This window comes from Neolamprologus brichardi, chromosome 7 (assembly GCF_056152115.1).
Source record: "Neolamprologus brichardi isolate AB-2024 chromosome 7, ASM5615211v1, whole genome shotgun sequence".
Lineage (NCBI taxonomy): Eukaryota > Metazoa > Chordata > Actinopteri > Cichliformes > Cichlidae > Neolamprologus > Neolamprologus brichardi.
This window is the reverse complement of record NC_142110.1, coordinates 3,590,494-3,609,774: the sequence shown is the minus strand read 5'-3', so window position 1 is coordinate 3,609,774 and position 19,281 is coordinate 3,590,494. Positions and strand designations below refer to the sequence as shown.

Here is a 19,281-nt window from a genome sequence, read left to right as displayed (position 1 = left end):
GGTGGCTTGTAGGCTGTGCTGGTGTCGGGGTGGCTTTAAAAAAAGGGGGGCATGGATTTGTGACGCCGCCTCACCGTGCTGGTGAGACCCAGAACTGTCCATGTAGGCTGATGGGTCAGATTGCACAAAAAATATCTCTAGCTGACTGCAGCTGAATGGCCTACAAGCTGCCTTTAGTTTACCCCTGTGCATTCTGTCTCCTCTCGCCATTATGTCATAGGGCCTAGATTCCACATCGCACAAACGCACTGCACTCGTCTTTCTGTATTAATGTTTATTGCTTGTGAAAGTTTCATGTTCTAGTCTGCAGATTACAGATTCAGATTACTGTTCCAGTGAATAAAGCAGAAGGACGATTGACAGAGGCTGGACAATGACGTTTTTGAGAGGAAGAACATCTAATGTGGTTACATGACATTGCCTTTTGCTGTGATGTCTCCAGTGTGCTTTAGATTGAATCTGCCAAACTTTGAGTAAATAACATTCAAACCAATAAAGAAGTCAAAAAAAAAAAGGAAAGACGTCAAGCCACAAACTCTGTGAAGAGATATAGATTGAAAGACTAAAGCTGATTATTGACTGGTGATGAAGGATCATCTGTCAGAATGACCGGAAGCACAAAAACGTAACTATAAAGTTAATGTGTTACATCATCACTGGACACCAGATCCCTCAGTAACTCAGTGACTTGCCAGAGACTCATATTTAATGAGTTTAGATTGAATACAAATCAGATTTTAGTTGAACAGAACCTTAATTGGGAGGAGGTTGGACTCTGTAATTATGCAACATTTTTACTTTACCTTTGGTAGTGCTAATGGAATCTATGGATTCCAACTGGGAGTGATATGAAAAGAGAGATGATACAGATGGGTGATACCACAGTGATGTCCTGAGCTGTGCAGATACCTCGAGCTTTGTTTGAACACAGAAATTAGAAGTATAGTGGATCTTCCTGTGATTGGCTCCAATCAATATATTAGAGTTTTTCATGGTACTATGCTCTGAAGATTGTGTCATGAATCATCAGATTTTTTTTTTGTATGTGAAAAAACTGAAATCACCATACACTTACACCTCATTAGCACGGTTGGACCCTTTTTGCCTTCAGAACGGCCTCAAATCTTTGTGGAATGGTTTCAGAAAATTGCTGGAAACATTCCTCAGAGATTTTGGTTGCAGCAATTTTGCATCACACAGTTGCTGAATCACCACATCCTGGAGGTACATGGGGCAAACCATTATGTCACCACTGATACAAGGTAAGCTAGATCAGTGTTTCCCAAACTTTTGGAGCCACGACACCTACTTCACATTTGTACGGAGCCCCGCAGGGGACATGGGAGAAAAAACATTAAGACGGACTTTTGCAAGATCTCGCAAAACAAACTCGGGATCTCGCAAAAGTTGAATTCCAACAATGGCGGCAGCTACTTAGTTGTAATATTACTCTTTCTGGGTCACAAAATACACTTTTAAGATATTTTGAGGCGTGAATGTAGTTGTGTAAACGTCAGATATCTGCTCGGTTTACAAGACATCACATATTTGCAAAAGTGCTCCGACGTTTTCGGAGATCTGACACCCACTAGCTCGAAGCTAACGGGAGGTCGAGACCTACTACAGCCGGGAGGAACACCGCTTTCCCGGCACATCGTGCCTCGACCTCCCGGTCGGCTTCAAGCTGGTGGCCTCCGAAGAATGCGGCTAAAACTTTTGCGAGATCTCGCAAAACTTTTGCGAGATCCCAAGTTTGTTTTGCAAGATCTCGCAAAAGTTTTTGCGAGATCTCAAAAAGCACATTGATAATTTTTTCCCGCACACCAGGCATAGTGGAGTTGGCTCGGTTTTTCCTCAGTATACCTTTTTTGCTTTCTTCTGGCATTTCATCTGGGTCGGAATTTTGTCCAGGACCTGGGTCAGAGTGACTACTTTTTATTTCAAATATTTATGTATTGCTATGTAATTTCTTCTTCTGTTTTACTGGCAGTTGGCAACCCCTTTAATGTAATCGATAGATAATGTAATTGTTCTGCCCATTACTCACACCGATCGCCTGGAGTACTAATCAGGTGGAACCAGGTAACCTTCCACGGCACACCTGGTCATTTCTCGTGGCACAGTGGTTGGGAAACACTGGGCTAGGTTGATGTCATCATGTAGTTCATGCCAAATTTGGACATTCCCATCCAAACTCGTTAAACCAGGCAACTTTTTTCTGTTGCCCAGTTTGGGTGAACCCATGTGAGCCTCAGCTTGACTTGAGTTGCAACCGGTGTGGTCTTCTGTTGATGTAGTCCATCTGCTCCAAGGCTTTATGTGCTGTGCTTTCAGAGATGAACTTCTGCATAGCCTGCTTGTAAGAAGTGGTTATTTGACTTCCTTTCCTGTTGCCTTCCTCTTAGCTTGAAGTAGTCTAGCTACGCTCACTGGATATTTTCTCTTTCTCAGACCATCTTTGCAAACTCTGAAGGTGGTTTCAGAGTTGGGAAAATCCCACAAGATTAGCGGTTTCTGAAATACTCAGACAAGCTGTCTTAAAACCAAAGTCACTTGAATCACCTTTCTTCCCCATTTTGAGTCACGGTTTGAACTTGACATGTTAATGTATTTATCTGTAACATAATGGCCAATAAAAACCAAACATCTTGTAATGTTTACACTAATTTTGCTTCATCTGTAATCGTAAAAAATAGTCTGGCTAGCTAGAAACTGGCTAGCTTTGCTTAGCTAATCCTAGCCAAGCAAAGCTAGCCAGTTGCTGGCTATGGCTTCATATTTATAGCACAGATAGAAAGTAGTGTCGTCCTCCTTCCATGAACTCAGACAAAATACAGCAATTTGACCAATTTTGCTTTATTAATGGAATTTGTGTCATTATAATAATAAAATGTAACTTTTTTTCAGCCAAGACATTCATAACCAGCAGCAGTTAAAATTTGCGACCTACCCACTCAAGGTTTTTTTTCTTATTGGTACTATTTTCAGTGTGTAGAAAATAACTAGATATCACAGCTGTATGCTTCTTTGCAGCGTCCCAGTTGCTTCCACTTACTGACTTAAAAGCACACAAACACAGTAAATGGGACTATCTGAAGAGCACTAAAAGGTCAAGACCTTACATTATTGTAGAAAGCAACAAAACAAATCCCCTATTGAGCACCAGTGGAGAAGACAAACCTCTAACAGTACCATACTTAGGCTGGGTGGCAATCCGTTTCGCTGAGAGGAAATGGGGAACGATTGATATTCTGAGCACTTGCTGGCTGCTTTTCTGTTATTGCATCCCAAAATATACCCCATACTGGTGGTGGCATATTGTGTGGTTGTGGAGGACAGATCATATGATACAACACTCATAACTCTGCTTCATGGCAAAATACCAATTTGAAACAATAGGGTCCAGGTGTGTGAAAACGATGAGATGGCATGGCTGTGTTGTGTTGAACTCTGAATAAAACAACCAACGTACCTGCATAGTTTTGACATCTTTAGATGGTTGAAAACCCTTAAATGAGAGCATGTGTCTAAAATTCCACCTGCTCCTGCAGATCTATTAAGCACAGTGCAGGTTTAAAAGAACAAATAACAGGAAGCAACAGTAACCCTGCAGCAGTATGAGCCGTGCTGTTTTTGCATGTGATGTTTAAAAGATGACAAGCATACCCCGCGAAACAAGACCGTGTGAGAACAAGCAGTACCAGAAACAACCTGCAGATCACCTCCGCTGCAGGTTAACGAGTTCAGCAGTCCTGTGTGGAGACAAATTAAGCAGCCTCATTGAAACGAAAGCCTTCCAAATTCAGGTTAATGAAATGAGTTGTGCGGTGGATGAGGTGGGAAATAAAAAAAATAAATAAAAGTATCCGTGATTGATTCTTTTCACTTTATTTCAGTACGTTATTCATACAAAATAATCTGTACAAAGGCTAAAATAGGTCATAATAATTATTTTTTTTGCATAGAAGGAACAGTGATGGAAAAACAAAAAAGCCTGGGTGGAATGGCACAATAAACTCCACTCACTATCGCACACAGGCCCGATAACAATTAGGTTAAAAGGAGGGGATCAAGCTGCACACAAATACTGAGCTTTTCACTCCGCGCTGTTGAAGCGTGAGACAAATTGGCAATGGTTCCCACTTTCATCATCTTCACTTTGTTCTTTAGAAAAAAACCTCTTCTTGACTGGCTCACCACCATTAGCTCATCTCAGCATCTTTAGGACATCAGTCCCACAGGTTTTGTTATGCTTTTTCTTTTTTAAAAGAGCCCATTTTCAGACAGGGATTGTATACACAGAACGCATCATGTATCACGGGATCTGCTGATGCCGCAGAGTCTTCAACTGCACCCCCCAAACCCCACAAACAAATTCTGAATCAAATCTAATTGACGGCAACATAAAAAGGGAATCGGAAGCATCAAGTCATTAGACAAGAAAGGCAATAAGCGTACTGTATCGAGAGCTTTTTCTGACACTCTTTCCTTTATTTAAAAAATAGTTGATTTAGCGAGTAGTGCACCAGCTAGTATAGATATTCAGAGTGCTTTCACGTGTAGCAGAAAACTCCACAGGACAAGGCTGGCAGGTATCAGATAGTGCCACCCAGCAGAACACAACATCAAACACACCATTTCTAGAGCATACATTTCCACTGCTCACATATTCAGCTTCAGCACAGGGGAAGGATTAGGAGCAGATTACAGAAATAATATGTCGAAGGTGGCAAAAAATGATTCTCACACACACACACACGCACACACGCACGCACAAAAGGAAAGGAACAACAACAAAAAACAGTTTTTATGTTCAGAATTTTTCACAGCAGACGAAACCCAATTACTGCATGTGCATCCTTCCTTCACCATTTCCGTGGCTTACTGGGAGTGCTTCCTTGGATGAGACGGAATATTTTATACTCCTTCAAAAAAAAAAAAAAATCAATTAAAAAAAAAAAGAAATCATGTTTTACTAAAAGATGAAAATGCAGTCAAAAACATATGAGGACTGTACTGACAGAAACACAAATTTACTGAACATTTACACCGCTCTCGTGCTCGAAGCGAAAACAGAGGCAGGAAATCTGGCAGACATAAAAAAGTGGATAACGTACAGTACGAGTGTCTGTAAATGAGCATAAAAAGGGCTGACGGGCTGTCAGAAAAGCAGCCTGTTGATGTGAATGTTAGGCGAAGTGGCAGAGGTATAACAGTAAGTTACATCACTTGTAAAATGGGCATATTTACACGGTGAGCTGATACACTGGAGCGAGATGAACTCTGTTGTACGGTCGTCTAACAGTTCATGCTCTAAGAGTACAGAACGGGTCCTGCACTGGCAGTTTGCAGAGATACTGCAGATTATACCTGCGCGTCCTAATTCAATTCAATTTGATCCTAATACAAAGAAGCACAACGACAAAAGCGCAGTATGTCTTTTGTGGGCTTTGCCAGATTTTCCTTCTATTTGTTCTACGTTAATTGCTCTAACCGCCTGCATCGCTGAAACAAAGAAAAGGCATTTTTGCATGTTGTAGAGGAACACTGCAAAGACTAATCCTCTAGGAAAAAATGCTTAATGATGTCATGTACTCAAAGTGAACTACAAACGGGGGGAAAGCCAATAAAAACAGAACCTACAACAAGAAAATCAACAGCATATTGTATAAAAACAAACATTTAAACAGCAGAAAAGTGTACAAAACATAATTAAACAGCCCCCCTTGTTAAAATGGCATTCAACCCCGCATATTACAAACACAATGTAACATTTACTCTGACATAATCATGTAATCATGGAAAATGGGGTAAGGATTTTACACAGAGAAGAAAATGTCGCCCCGGTCAGATCAGCTGAGAGCAAACAGCGTCTGCAGGCTGAGGCTCTGACCTCCCAACGGATTTGCTTTATTCCCACTATTCTGCATATGTGTGGCTATCTTGGGTTTCCTTTGAACCTTCTTTTGTTGCAGTAAGGATACAGCACAGCCTCATTTGCCAAATTGGTTTGAGCTATTCCTCCGCTGACCCGTCTCGGGTACCTTACGAGTGCTTTAAGGTGTCCAAACCACATCGCCAGTTACCGTATAGCGCCAGGTGTCTGCAGAGCGAGGCAGTGAGTAAGGGATGTGTTGAGTTTGTGGAGGCAGCCGAGCAGAGGAAACGTGATCGCTCGTGCCTGCGCTGTACATCAGCAGCTGTCATGTTTCCCCCATGGACACAACAGGAAGAGTTGGAGCATATGGGGGCAGACAGTGTATCACAGCCAGCAGGGTCACTGCACAAAACAGCACAAATTTGTTGCTTCCTGTTGCCTTTCTCTTCCTAAAACTATCCTTTAAATGAAGAAATCATCAGACTAATTTTTGCCAACAATGACTTCAGGAGCATTAGTCAACTGAAGCATCTCACATCAAGGGGGCACGTGAGTAAATGAGTGGCTTATTTTCTTTGTTAGTTCAGGTAGCAGGAATGAACAGCACTTCATTGATGCGTCATTCAAAGCAATCAATTTAATTGCAGCTATAATGTAGGAAACAATTTAGAACGCAACCATTTGTAAAGGTTTAATTGGCAGCTTCCCTGGTAGCCAAGCTCAGCTCTCCTGGTTACACATGAGCAGGCGATGTAGGCTATAAATGGGAGACTTGACTTAACTAGGTGCCTCTGGTAAAACACAATCCTAAACTCGTGCATGTACAGTACTCTGCATCATAAAGATTCCACAATTCCAAGGTTATACGAGCTTTTACTGTGTTCTGAAAGAGTTGCTGCTGAATTGAAGTCCAACCAACTTGCAGGAATCTGCAAACTGAATCGGCTTGAATGGATGAGATGAAGAGAAACAGGGCAAACATGACAATACAGGTCAAAACTTCAGTAACAGAAATTCAAAATAAAGATGGTAAAGACGCAACTGTGGTAAAATATCAGCTTAAATAGACAATTTCTTTAAAATCTTCCCTCTGTAGTAAAAACCTTTGTGCAAAACAATCTGCTAACATTCTGTTACAAATGTTTTGTAATTATCGGCCGGCTTATTTACCGCTATTTCTTTGTTCTTGATTAAAATCTTCCCACATCTCTAATTGCACTTGCTTTGGAAAGCACTGTGTCACAACTGAATACAACCTTATGATTCCAAAAGCCACAGTGATCCTTTGACAGGAAGCGAGGTCTTTACTCCACCGTTTCTTTGGAGATTTTGAAGCCGAGAGCAGACACACCGGAGGGCATTTTTTGAAGACGCCGCGGCAGATGGAATATTTTCAGTCTCCGGGAGGAAGGTTGGCACTCTGGCCTCCTGCAGTGAATGTAGCTGTAAACAGACATAAACTGATGTGTCCTACAGGGCATGTTGCCATACATATCAGTCTGAGCTTTGATCTGGCAACACTCTCGCACTCCCATCTCGCCCCACCTCTGGTTGCTGCGAGAAAATGAAGCCTACGTAAAACTGAAGGGGGGTGCAAACCGGAGGTGTAAACGTGCGATGAGCAGGAATGTCAGCAGAAGCACTGGATGGAGCATGAAACTCATCGCTGCCTGACACGAAGAAAGAAAATTAAAGTGAAAAAGAAAAGATAGAGGCAGGGTTGAGTTGCAAGCCGCCGAGAGAAAGCACGAGGAGGGCGGTGTGAATGGATGAGATCTTCAGTATAGAAAGGCTCTGTTAATGCTATTGATAGCCGAAACGAGACAGTGTGTCTGCTCAGTTTTTGCTCCATCCTGCCCTTGATTCTAAGTGTTTCTCAGTGGGTTTTTTTCTCCTCTGCAGCTTGAACTGTGTGATAAAATGCACGCGCGTACACAACCCAGTCTGCTTTCTCAAAGGGGGGACTTTATCACCTAGATCTCTACAGCTGACAGTGCTGCTGGAGCCCTAATAAACAGGCATTTTACATCATTTATATTGTCTAACAGGGAACGGGGATGCTGCTGCGCGGCAGCACAAAATGCATGTGTGCGAGTTTGTTCGCAGACAAATGTTTGGCGTAAAATGAATCAACCGATGACTCCTCGTGCTTACGCGATTGCTCCTCCGTGAAGCTCGTTTCACCTAAACCTCTGCATCCTCACATGCCTTTGCCCGTCTGCAGCAATGTTACCTCAAAACCAATCCCACACACATACCCACACACACATTGCACCGATCTGTTCGACACTTACATTCCACAGGATGATATACTTACAAAAGCAAATCCAACAAGAAAACAATACGTTTAAAATAAAAATAATAACAACGGTCATTTCATTGATAAATCAGTGAAGTAGAAAACTAGCATGCCATGTTGGATCTTTTTCATTTACAAGGGGAAAAAAAACAGGGCTAGAATTTAATAAGCATGAAGAAAAAAAAACCTCCACATGACGTAGAGGGTTTTGTCAGTTTCGTGGGTTTTTTCGCCCTGTGGGGGCTGTTTGGGCATTTGTAAAGTCTTCATTGTCTCAAAGTCTGTCCTTCCCTCCAGCAATTGGTTAGTTCAAGCCAAAGAAGAACAGAAAAAGCCAAAAAACAAGTGTACTCAAGAGAAGGGACAACATATGGGATTCTCTTCCTTGCCAAAAGTAGGCGCCTCTTCTCTTCCAGTTGTGTTACTCTTTGGCAAAATGAATGGTGAGAGGAGACAGCAGGACAGAGCAGCTGGAATCTGTACAGACGATCTGAGAAGGGGGAAAAGGATGCTCTAAAGAGGGAAAGCATGGATGTATGTTTGAATCAGAGTCTTTATCCCATCGAGCACTGGGGCTCCTCTCCATTCGGTGCTTTGTCCCAAGGCTAAGCGTCATACTTCTTTCCCGTTCTGTGAATGTGGTGGAACAATGTCATGGAGAACGCCATGCCCAGGAGCTGTGGAGGAAAACAAGGAGATCGTGAACACATGCTCGTCTGTCTATAGTATCTATTTATGTGTAATATATGTGCAGGTGTGTCCGTGTGGTCTATTTATGTTGATGCCTTGGGCTGCGTTGCTGAAGCACAATGAATCGTGCGCTGAATCGCGAACACATTTTAGTTCAGTTTCTTTTTCTCAGATGGCCTTCAAATGGAAGCTCTGGAATCTTTGCGATGGCAAAATGTACAGCGTGTGCGAGCATTAAGCCAGTGAAGTAAATTGAGATGCCATTGAATCAAAGTAGCCAGCTATGTCTTTGAAGTTTCCATTACTACTGATACTTCCACATCAAACACAGTCGCGAGGCTGATCCTAAAACCATTATCTGGCAAAGTTGTGATGACAGGGAAACTGAAAAATACTGAATGCTGCATAGTTTTTAATAAAAAAGGAAATGTGGACTCCACTGGGGATCCCTATGGTTTGTGATTAGCTGGGGAAAGCTGCTGATTCGCTTTTGGTTTCACTCGAAACCTAATTCGCAGAGCGGCTTCAGAGAAAATGCCACCTTAAACTGGCGTCAATAAAAAAAAGAAGTGCCATTTTAGGTAAACATCCAGCTGAGACGGAGTTAGGACAGATGAAAAAGTGCTTCAGAGCCAACCCAATTATTTACATCTGAGCTCATCTGTCTCTGACAGAAAGTTTCTGCTGTCTGCTTCATTCAGTCTGAGAGACAGGATGACAGTTGCTCCTGAAGGATGCTTTAAAGCTCAATCACAGATTCCTGCTTAAAATGTGGAAATATTTCTGGGATTGAAGCATTGTGGATAAACACACACAGTACATACCGTATTTTCCGCGCTATAAGGAGCACTTAAAATCCTTTAATTTTATCAAAAATTGACGGTGTGCTTTATAATCCGGTGTGCCTTATGTATCAGAATCAGAATCAGAATCCTTTATTGATCCCTAGGGGAAATTATTTAATTCTGGTTGTGCTTACTGATCTTGAACCAATTTTATGCGGTACATGGTGCTCAAAAATCTGTCAAAAAATGTTTCAGTACGACTTTGGTAAGCTATGAAGCCGCGCAGCTTGATGGATTGTCGGAGCATTATGGCTGCCGTAGTCAGGAGCCTCACGGACTCGGTGTAATCTGGGTCCAAAAATCTGTCAGCTTCAGGTCCCAAAGTCTAACGGTCACTGCGACATCACTGAGAGTTGAAAACTGTCTAAATTCTTTAATTCATCTTTAATAAAATGATCAGCGTTGCTGCTTTACCAGGTGTAACAATTAAGTTTAACATCCAGGCATCCATGAAAACAGAATTAGTTACATTTAACAGAGTTAGAAGTTAGCAGGAAGTTAGCTCGCTAGCTTCCACCTAAACCTGATATAGCATGTTTGACTGAGAGATTTATGAAAGAATTCAAACGTACAGCTCTGCTATCACTTCCAACATAAATGAAGACAGAAAACTAAACAGCAGTGACATTTGTAGGGTTACTGAAGTTGGGCTAGCTGGTATTTAATGATGTGCTACGTGGTAGCTAGCAACACAGCTATGTTAGCATAGCATAAACACAGTGAAGCTAACTTTTTTCCACTCGATAAAAGTTAACGTGAGGGTTCCCGATGATTAGGAACAAATGCAATCACATGGCAGGATGCTGTAAACGGACCAAACTTCAGTCAGGAGAACAACTGAGACAATCCATCCACAATATGAGGTTAATTATTAATATACTGCAACAACATGGGAATAGAGCAGCTGGAGAGAATTCAACAATTGTACGGGTGTGGAGGAAGCAAGAAGAATGAGCTGAGTAAAGTTTGACTTATCTGACTGTTTTGTTTCACTTAATGTGCCTTATGGTCCGGAAAATACGGTACTAGCTTTTGTTAAGATATTTACAGCATGTTTCTGGTCCCAAATCATTAAAAAACAAAAACAAAATAACATTATGGGACATTAGCTTTATTTATGATGCTCTTCATTGTCACGTCTGCAAATATTTCCCAACTTTACCTCTGGTTTGGCCTGAATCAGAGGAAGATGTGTGTGCGCCCCGAAGTCTCAGTGTTCTGCACATGCCTGATGTGCGTTTGTAGGAGAATATGAAATTTAACAAATTCTTCAGAGCATAGTGTGGTCATATATAATGCACACATTTCTCTGATGTGACTGTGCAAGAGCTACCCCTCCCTGAGGACATTATTACGTGCAGAATCATACAAAACTCAACAGGGAGGTTTGCCTTCCTTGGTGAGGACACCTTGCTCTGAATGAACCATGAATTCATGCATTAGCAAAGTGAAGTATGCAGTCACAGACATATCAGGCTAGGCAGAGAGAAAATATCGAAAAACAAGTCTTCACAGCATCAAAAATAAAATCAAGGGCACGGACATACAAAATGAACTGTACATCTGAGACATCTGTGTCAAATATCATCATCTATGTGAAATGTAAATATTGTACCGAAAGGTTTCATGGGCCGAGATATTAAAATATTCTGCACTTGTCATGCACCTTGGCAGCAGAAGAAGTGAAAAGGATTGGAGGGTAAGGTGCAGTCAGAGATGTCGGGTGTTGTAGATTAAACGGACTTAGGAAAAAAGGTGCACCAGACAGCTATTGCCACAGAGGATGATTCAGGAAAAAGACCAGATCTCTGCTGGATCTTATAGTGAATTTACAAAGTCAAGGGAGTGTGAAAACATTCTCTCAAGAAGGTGCAAATTGAAGCAAAGACCCCTGACAGTAGGGCTGTGCGATATGACCAAAATCTCATATCCCGATAATAAGACATCTATCGTCCGATAACGATATAAATCACAAAAATGTAACATTTTCTGTAAATTCTGTGAATCTCGGGCAGAAGTGTTTCCAGCTGCGCATCATGTAGCTGGAGTCGAGTGTTTTAACCGATGCATGAAACGATACATTTTTAGACATAAGTTTTTGTTGTGAGTATTTATTACACGGCGTGCTGCGGGGAAAAGCCTGTTCTAACGTTTGAGTCTAAGGTTTATTTTTTAGCACCTGGCGGCTCTTTTTTTCTTCTCATCCATAAATAATCTATTTCAAGGGGCTCGGCTGGGCCCCTTCTGGGGGGTGGGGTGCCCTCAGGCCTCTGGCCTCTGGGTCTGAAGCTCGGTCCTCTCTGGCACAGCTGGCTGCCGGCAGAGCCCGCGGGCACGCCACTGCAACCCCCTCTGGCCTCTGCTCCCTAGCTGCTGGGTGACCTCTCGTTTGGGGCTCTACTCAGCTCTTCCCAGGAGGGTGGCATGGTTCCCCCCCTTTTGGTGGTCCTTCTCGGGTCCTCGTACTCTGGGGCCTCTGGATATCTGGGGCCTGGATCTCCTCCATACCTGCTTCATACCCTGGGGGGCGGGGCTATGGCTCCCCACACTCCCTAGCAGATCGTTACATGGAGAAACCTTTGGAATACAAGCATGCTGATCCACACAGGTGTACACACAGGTGTACACACAGGTGTACACAGACGTGGACTACACCTTTCTTGGCTGCTGCCTCAAAGCACATTACGCTGTCTATCTTACGTGCTGCACAATATCGTTTAATATTTATCTACTGTTATCTACTGCTAGCTAGTTTATTGTGATGGTGCTGTTTTTATTATGTTGCTCTTTTTTGTTTGTTTTCTCTTCTGTTTTTTTTTCTCCATACAGGTGATCCAGGTGTTTGTTTTTCTTTCTTTCTTCCCCCCTTTCTCACCGTCTCTTCTCCCCTCTGTTTTTCTTTCTCTCCCTCTCTTTCTTTCATTCTTTCTCCCTGTCCTATCCCCCAGTCATGTCTGTCCCGTTTGTAGCAACCGAAAATAAAATAAATTCATAATTATAATAAAGGTCAATCAAATAGACCAATATGGCAAGGCCATGATGATCCACTTGGTAAAATAAATCCGCTTGGCATCTTTCTTGGCTTTAAGACAACAATTCTGATGCTAAAGATCCAAACGGGACAAAAAAAAAAAAAAAATCTATTTCACGTGATTCAGTTAATTTTGAAAAGTCTCAACAGGATCTTGAGCTTTATTGTGAAAGGTTTATGTGGAACATAAACAAGCGGACCCGCGATGCTGTTACCGTCGTTGTTGCTAACGACAACCCATAAAAACAGGCGCTTGTCCATCCGTACAAGCGCCTGTTTAAGAAATGAATATAACCACTACAGTGACCATCAGAACGATGAAAAAATATTGCCATAAACAGTTTATTTTGCGACACCACGAAACAAACGATAGCGTAAAATGAAACGATGGACGTTTTTATATCGTCATCCGATATACATCGTTATATCGAACAGCCCTACCTGACAGGTTGCCAGTAGTGGCATACACAGACAGTCTAGCGTTCACACTCACTTTCAGTTGTTACATGCATGAACTCATATTGTTCTTGCTGCCCTTGTTGTCCACCATGCTCACAGGTTCCTGTGCAGTTAGTTGTGCAGGCTACCTAGTGCTATCACAGCTAACCGGAGTGAAAAAAACAAAACAAAAGACGTAATACAAAAAAGTCTTGCAGTCAAAATTTGCACAAATACGGTAAAAAAAAAAAGGTTCCCCGTCGTTCTGTGAGTAGACACTTTTAGAGTGCAATCTCAAAGTAAGTGGAAATACTACATCCTGAAGAGACACTGAGATAAAGAGGGATACATCTGAAGCAAAGTTTAGTAGCAAAAGACAAACAGAAGCGCCAGTGGAATTTCTACCAGCACTTGCTACAGAGCCTTTAATCTGCGACTCTATACCTGCTCCTCTATATTCAGCATCTCTGCTCTCCTGTCGTCTCATAGCTCCTTATATCTTGGCACAAAGCCACTTCACACATGATCAGGGTGCACAAGACAGGAGCTTCAATATTTCAGGACGTGCTGGAGCCCAGAATGCCCGGTGAGCATTAACCTTTTAACTGTTTTCAATGTCGGCAAAAGACACAAAGCAGGAAAAACAGGAAAGAGTTGTTTCTCACAAATCCTCCTACCTCCACTACCAAGATGACCATGCCTATGGTTCCCAGCAGATACTTATTGTCATCCAGCCATTCCTCCACTTTCTCAAAGCAGCCCTGAAAAAAGGAACAAAACCATGTTAAAATACCATTAAAATATACATTTTCAGTTGGCGATGGCTGCCCCCTGTTCAGTTACCCAGGAGAAAACTCAATCATCTGGTTTGCAGTTTTCCCGCACCAAAGGATTTCTTTAATGTGAGCTATACCGTAGGATGGATAACTAGCAGGTGAGTTATTAAACGCAGCTGAGTTATTGTGAGCGATGACATTTATATGCAGACGTATGGGACACATGAGCCGACGAGCGCACTAATCGTACGCTTAAATACATTCCCACCTGGGTTCATGCAGAGGCTACTCATTGGCAGGGATATAACACGACACACTTAAGGGCGGTTTCAGCAGCAAAGCTGTGCCCCTGCTGGTCTGTGGTTGCTGAGGCAGCATGTAAAGTTAACTACAAAGCGTGTGGCCATCTCCTCTGGGCAAGATTACACACAAGCTTTTAATGATGAGCTTTCCCAATGGGCCAGCTCAATGTCTGTCTTTTCTCATTTTGGCAATTATATTACAGCTTTTAATCCTCTACTTTGGACACGCTAACGAACCACATGCCAGACCAATAGCAGATTAGAGTAGTAATACGAGGGAAAACTGGTGAACATTGTGCTGCACGGTTTTGTGAGAAAAGAAGAGCTGTTGTCTCGAGAACAATAGAAAAATCCATTGGATTTAGGCAATAAGAGGGAAACTTTAAAGCGACTTTAAGTACCCACAAAGTGTTGGAAAAAACAACAGTGGATTAAAGCTTACAGATGCATGCCTCTTTTGAGTTTGGGGAGCAGAAATTGGCAAGTATTGTATTTTAGAGCAACAAAAGTGTAATTTAAAGGCAATATGTTAGAGCACTTCAATGTGGCGTTAAAAAGTAGGACGCTGTGGATCTAACTTTGCAATGCATCACGAGTTAATGGGAAGAAAAGTATCAACAACCCCCAACACGGAGCAATTGTTCACTCTGTAGTCGCTTTGTGTTTTTGTTTTGCTGTCCCTTTCGTTCACTTTTGAGTGTTTTTCTTCGTGGTCACTTTGTTCCTCTTAATTTGTCTCTTCGCAGCTGTTCATCGGTATGCTCGTCCGCACCTCTCTGTAATAGTTTCCGCCTCGAGTTGTTTCGTGTTGTTTTCCTGTTATGGACATTTTGCATTTTGAGTCTGTTGAAGTGTCTATGGTGGTTTTGTCTTTGTGGTTCTTTCACAGCTCTGCAGCTCTTTTGTTAATTTAAGCCAAAACCAAAAATGCACTAACAAAATCGTTTCAAACCAAAACTTCTTGTACGCAAATCTTCGGTGAAGCACAACTGAACACTGCAACAACAGTGAGAAAACCTGTGATCACTAAAACAAGGTAAGTATGCTGATTATTTTAAATTAGCCTAACTGTATGAGCATGGTTATAACATGACAACTTAATTTGTTAATGAGTTGGGAGTTAAGTGAGTTTGGGACCCATATGGAGAAGAATTGTCTAAAGCAGGGGTCTCAAACTCAAATGAGCCGCGGGCCACTTCTGGCACCGTCATCTCATTGGAGGCCACTTCAGTGTCCAAGTAGTACAAAAAAACAAACACGAAAACACCCACTAATATTTCCTAAAATGTAGTGTTTTGTTTGTTTTATTTAATTCAAAATATTGTGTAACAAGACAAAATTGCAAACATGAAGGCAATTTTTTCTCACTCTTAACTATCTGAAGCCTTTCAGTTTCAGTTGTCATATGCAAGTTAGCACAGCGTCAACATTGCAAGGAAATGTATTTGACGAGCAGAAGACAGTCACTCAGCAGTGTAGTGCAGTAGTTTCATTGAACTACCAAATATACAGCTCTTTCTGGCCAGACACGTGGAAGCACTTTTGCTACAATTTTGTTTGTATTTAACAAAATAAAAATGCAGACATAAGCGTAAACATTAGTTTTCGACTGCAAGTGAAAATTGTTTTATTTCTAAATAAATCTCTCACTGAACCAACACAGCCCTCAGCATGTTTGCACGCTCTTGTTACCTCGGTTGCTACCCTTGGAACGAGCTTTACTGTCTGGATCAACTTTGCTAGCGAGAGACAGAGAGAGGTGTTGAAAGGCTGCTCCAACAGAACTTTATTGTTTCGGAGGAAAACACGTACAGTCGAGTCTTAATAGCTTACTTACAACTGGGCTCGTCAGGCAGTCTTTTAGGCTGCAGTGGTTATTATTATATTTACATGCTTCCAGCTCCCGTTTCTGCTCGGTAGCACCTCATACTTTTCGACTTTCCTTTTTCCTCCCTCCCTCATGCTCACACACAGCGGGAGGGGCGGTCCCACACGCTCTCCCTGCAGCAAGGACTACACCGCCCATGAGGCTACAGTCTTAAAGGGCCATGCCTGTAACACTCTGTCATGTATTAAATAATCTTTCGTATAATAATTAAAAAAAAAAAAATCTTGACATCAGTATGCGGGCTGCGAGTTTTGGACCCCTGGTATAAAGAATCGAAAAATACAATTTTTGAAACCCCAGAGCACAGCTGCAGCAGTAATCAGGATGTACAAAAGAGCCATCGTAACACTAATCAGAGCCACAGTGGCCCTCCACCTGAAACGCCACAGACAGCGCACTTCTTCCAAAGTACAGCTCTCAAAATCGGAAGAACAAGTGGTTCAATCTCACAATGGAAATTTGAATTTTAGCTTAGAACATTGCTTAATGTCAGTCTCTATATCCGTCATAAAAACCCCTCCTCACTCTTCTTCTTCGGCCTAAAACTGAAAGATCGAATGTTGCTAAAGAGCTGAAAAACAGCCTGATGAAGATTACGATCACAGGATAAATTGGTTTGGCTGAGATGGGGATGATACACAGCGTGACGCTCAACTGATTGTAAATATGGTATCTAAAAGTTTCAAGGACACCGGATGGATGTTAGACGATGTCAGACAGGGATCTTAATTGTGTACTCGAGCACTGAGGAGTAAAAACACACTGAGAAGTGAGGAGCAGTCAAAACTATCAGGTGCTGGAGATGTTGGAGATTAAATGGACTGAAAAAGGTGCACAACAGACAGCTATTTTTATACAGCATGACTCAGGAACAGAGCAGAACTCTGTTTGGATCTTGTACTGAATTTACAAAACCAAGAGAGCAGAGAGGAACAGGGAAACATTTTCTCAGGAAAGGGCAAATTGAAATAAAGACTAATACTGAGCCACCCCATCACAGGGGCAGCATTTACTGAAAAGACAACCGTTTTACAATGACATAGTCATACCGCGGGGACGCTAAAACCCTTTTGTTATGTAGATGCACCAGTCAAGACCTTTTTGCTATTCTGGTTGTCCACTGTGCTTACGTCCCTCCATAAAAGAAACAGGCCTGTGCAGCCTAAAAAGGCTTCAGTGTCAGTAAAAACTTCACATGTATATATTTTGTAGGCGCACTGAGACTGCAAGGCAAAAAAAGATAAAAAGAAAGAGTCTGGCGGTAAAGTGAAAAAAGCAACCGGGGTTCCTGGTGAGTGCTGAGAGCACTCTGAGTTGTTGCAAAAACGCAGCATAAACAGTCTGCGCACAAACACACACACGAACACACACAGCCAGCCAGTTAATTGCTGGCTACCTCAAGTTAACGTCTGTTTCCGTTGGTACATTGGCTGACTCAAGCAAACGAACAGATTACACTTCAGCAAAACTGCACGAACGTGGCAAAACAAGTTTGGCTTCATTAAGGCAGTTTTACAGCACATGTTCTAAGTAAACAGAAAACCTACTATGAAGAGAGACAGTAACAATACAAAGAGGGATAAATGGTACCAAAAAGCACCACAGAACGACACAGGAAATCCTTCCTGCCTGTGCAACTCCTCCATCTAACACACGGTAAACACTGCCATAGTTACACCCTGTTTGCACACACTCTGCAGCTAAATACCAAATGACAAAGTTCAGTCAGAGTCAAATGTCAATCATATAAATTCCACCTCTGTAATATCCTTTGTCAATATTCTTGATATTTATAATTGAGTGACTTGTATATATTAGTGCTATTTCTTAAATTTGTAAACTCTGTAACATATTCAAATAGTTTAGTCTGTTACTGTTACAGTCTTGGAGTAACCACATCATTTCCTTAAGGATTAATAAAGTATTCTTGTTATGCCTTTTGGCCAGAAGTCAGTAGTTAGTGCATAATCTGATTAAGTTACATAAGCAAAGTGATAAATAAGTTCAAAGTTAAGAAATATTGTAAGTAATTCATGCTAAAAACAGTAAAAATGTGTGGGTTGGAAATTTGCTCAGAGTGAGACATCGTTATCACAAGCGATCTTTGCATTGTATGTGCGGAAATGGGAGCGAGGGAGCGCTCTGATCATTCGCATATCTTTGACGTGTTTTCTCCGTTAATGCCGTGAAAAGTGCTTCGGCAGTATTAAAAGAGTGAACGAGTTCATGTACACGCTAAAAGTGCCCTACACGCTTGTGCCTTGGGAAACGTCTTTGTGAGTATTAATATGTTCAGAGATAACTTTTATATGTGTTTACTTGGAGTGAACTGTGATGCTAATGTAACGCACGTATTAAGCTAGGCTAATCAGTAAGTTTGTCATTAAGATGTGTATTAGCTAGCAATTTATTTTCACTTTCTGTATATTTCAGTTACAAATAAGAAATAGCAAGGAGAAGCCTTGAGAGAGGATAAGGCTTTAAAGCAGGGGTGTCAAACTCAAATACACAGTGGGCCAAAATTCAAAACTGGAACAAAGTTGCGGGCTAACATTAATATTTATTGAAAAAAAATCTTCCTCCAGATATAAGAATGAATCTTTTCTTATGGACTCAAATAAGTTTTGCTGGAAAACTGAATATGGAACAAGCAAAGCTTAATACTAAACAATATAGATATTAGCTGTATAATACCAGTAGGCCAGCTCTAATAGTAATTTGGTATGGCTTCGCGGGCCAAATGTAATTAGGCTGCGGGCCAAATTTGGCCCGCGGGCCAGAGTTTGACACCTATGCTTTAAAGGATCTTCATTAAAAGCAAGAAAAGCAAGCCTTGTGTGGAAGATCTCGTCAGTGTTGCCAACTCCTCAGTAAGGAAAATCGCTATTGGTTGTCCTAAAAGTCGCTAGAAGTCGCTAAATGACGTCATCACCCAATTTGCATAATTGGTCATGCTAATGTAATTGTAACCTATGTTGTTGGAGAGAGAAATAACATCGTGGAAGAGACATAAAGTGAGTAAAAAACGTCCTAAATGCATTTAGAGTTTATTTAGAACTACAAATTAAATTTATTTTAGCAATTATTGTTTTTTTTTTTAATGTCACAATTCCAACCCTGCTCCTTATCCGGGC

The 19,281-nt window shown here is 41.6% G+C and overlaps 1 protein-coding gene across 2 annotated transcripts in view; it reads right to left on the bottom strand.

The window, feature by feature from the left end:
• Positions 1 to 3,872: 3,872 nt before the first annotated feature.
• tspan9a (tetraspanin 9a) overlaps positions 3,873 to 19,281 on the bottom strand; it is a 215,527-nt gene continuing 200,118 nt past the window's right edge. For both annotated transcript variants that reach the window (XM_087842842.1, XM_006795765.3), the window contains 2 exons: positions 13,859 to 13,942; positions 3,873 to 8,854 (listed from right to left, as the gene is read on the bottom strand). In XM_087842842.1, the coding sequence (XP_087698968.1) occupies positions 8,783 to 8,854; positions 13,859 to 13,942 (156 nt within the window). In that variant the 3' untranslated portion in view covers positions 3,873 to 8,782. The remainder of the gene's footprint in view (positions 8,855 to 13,858; positions 13,943 to 19,281) is intronic.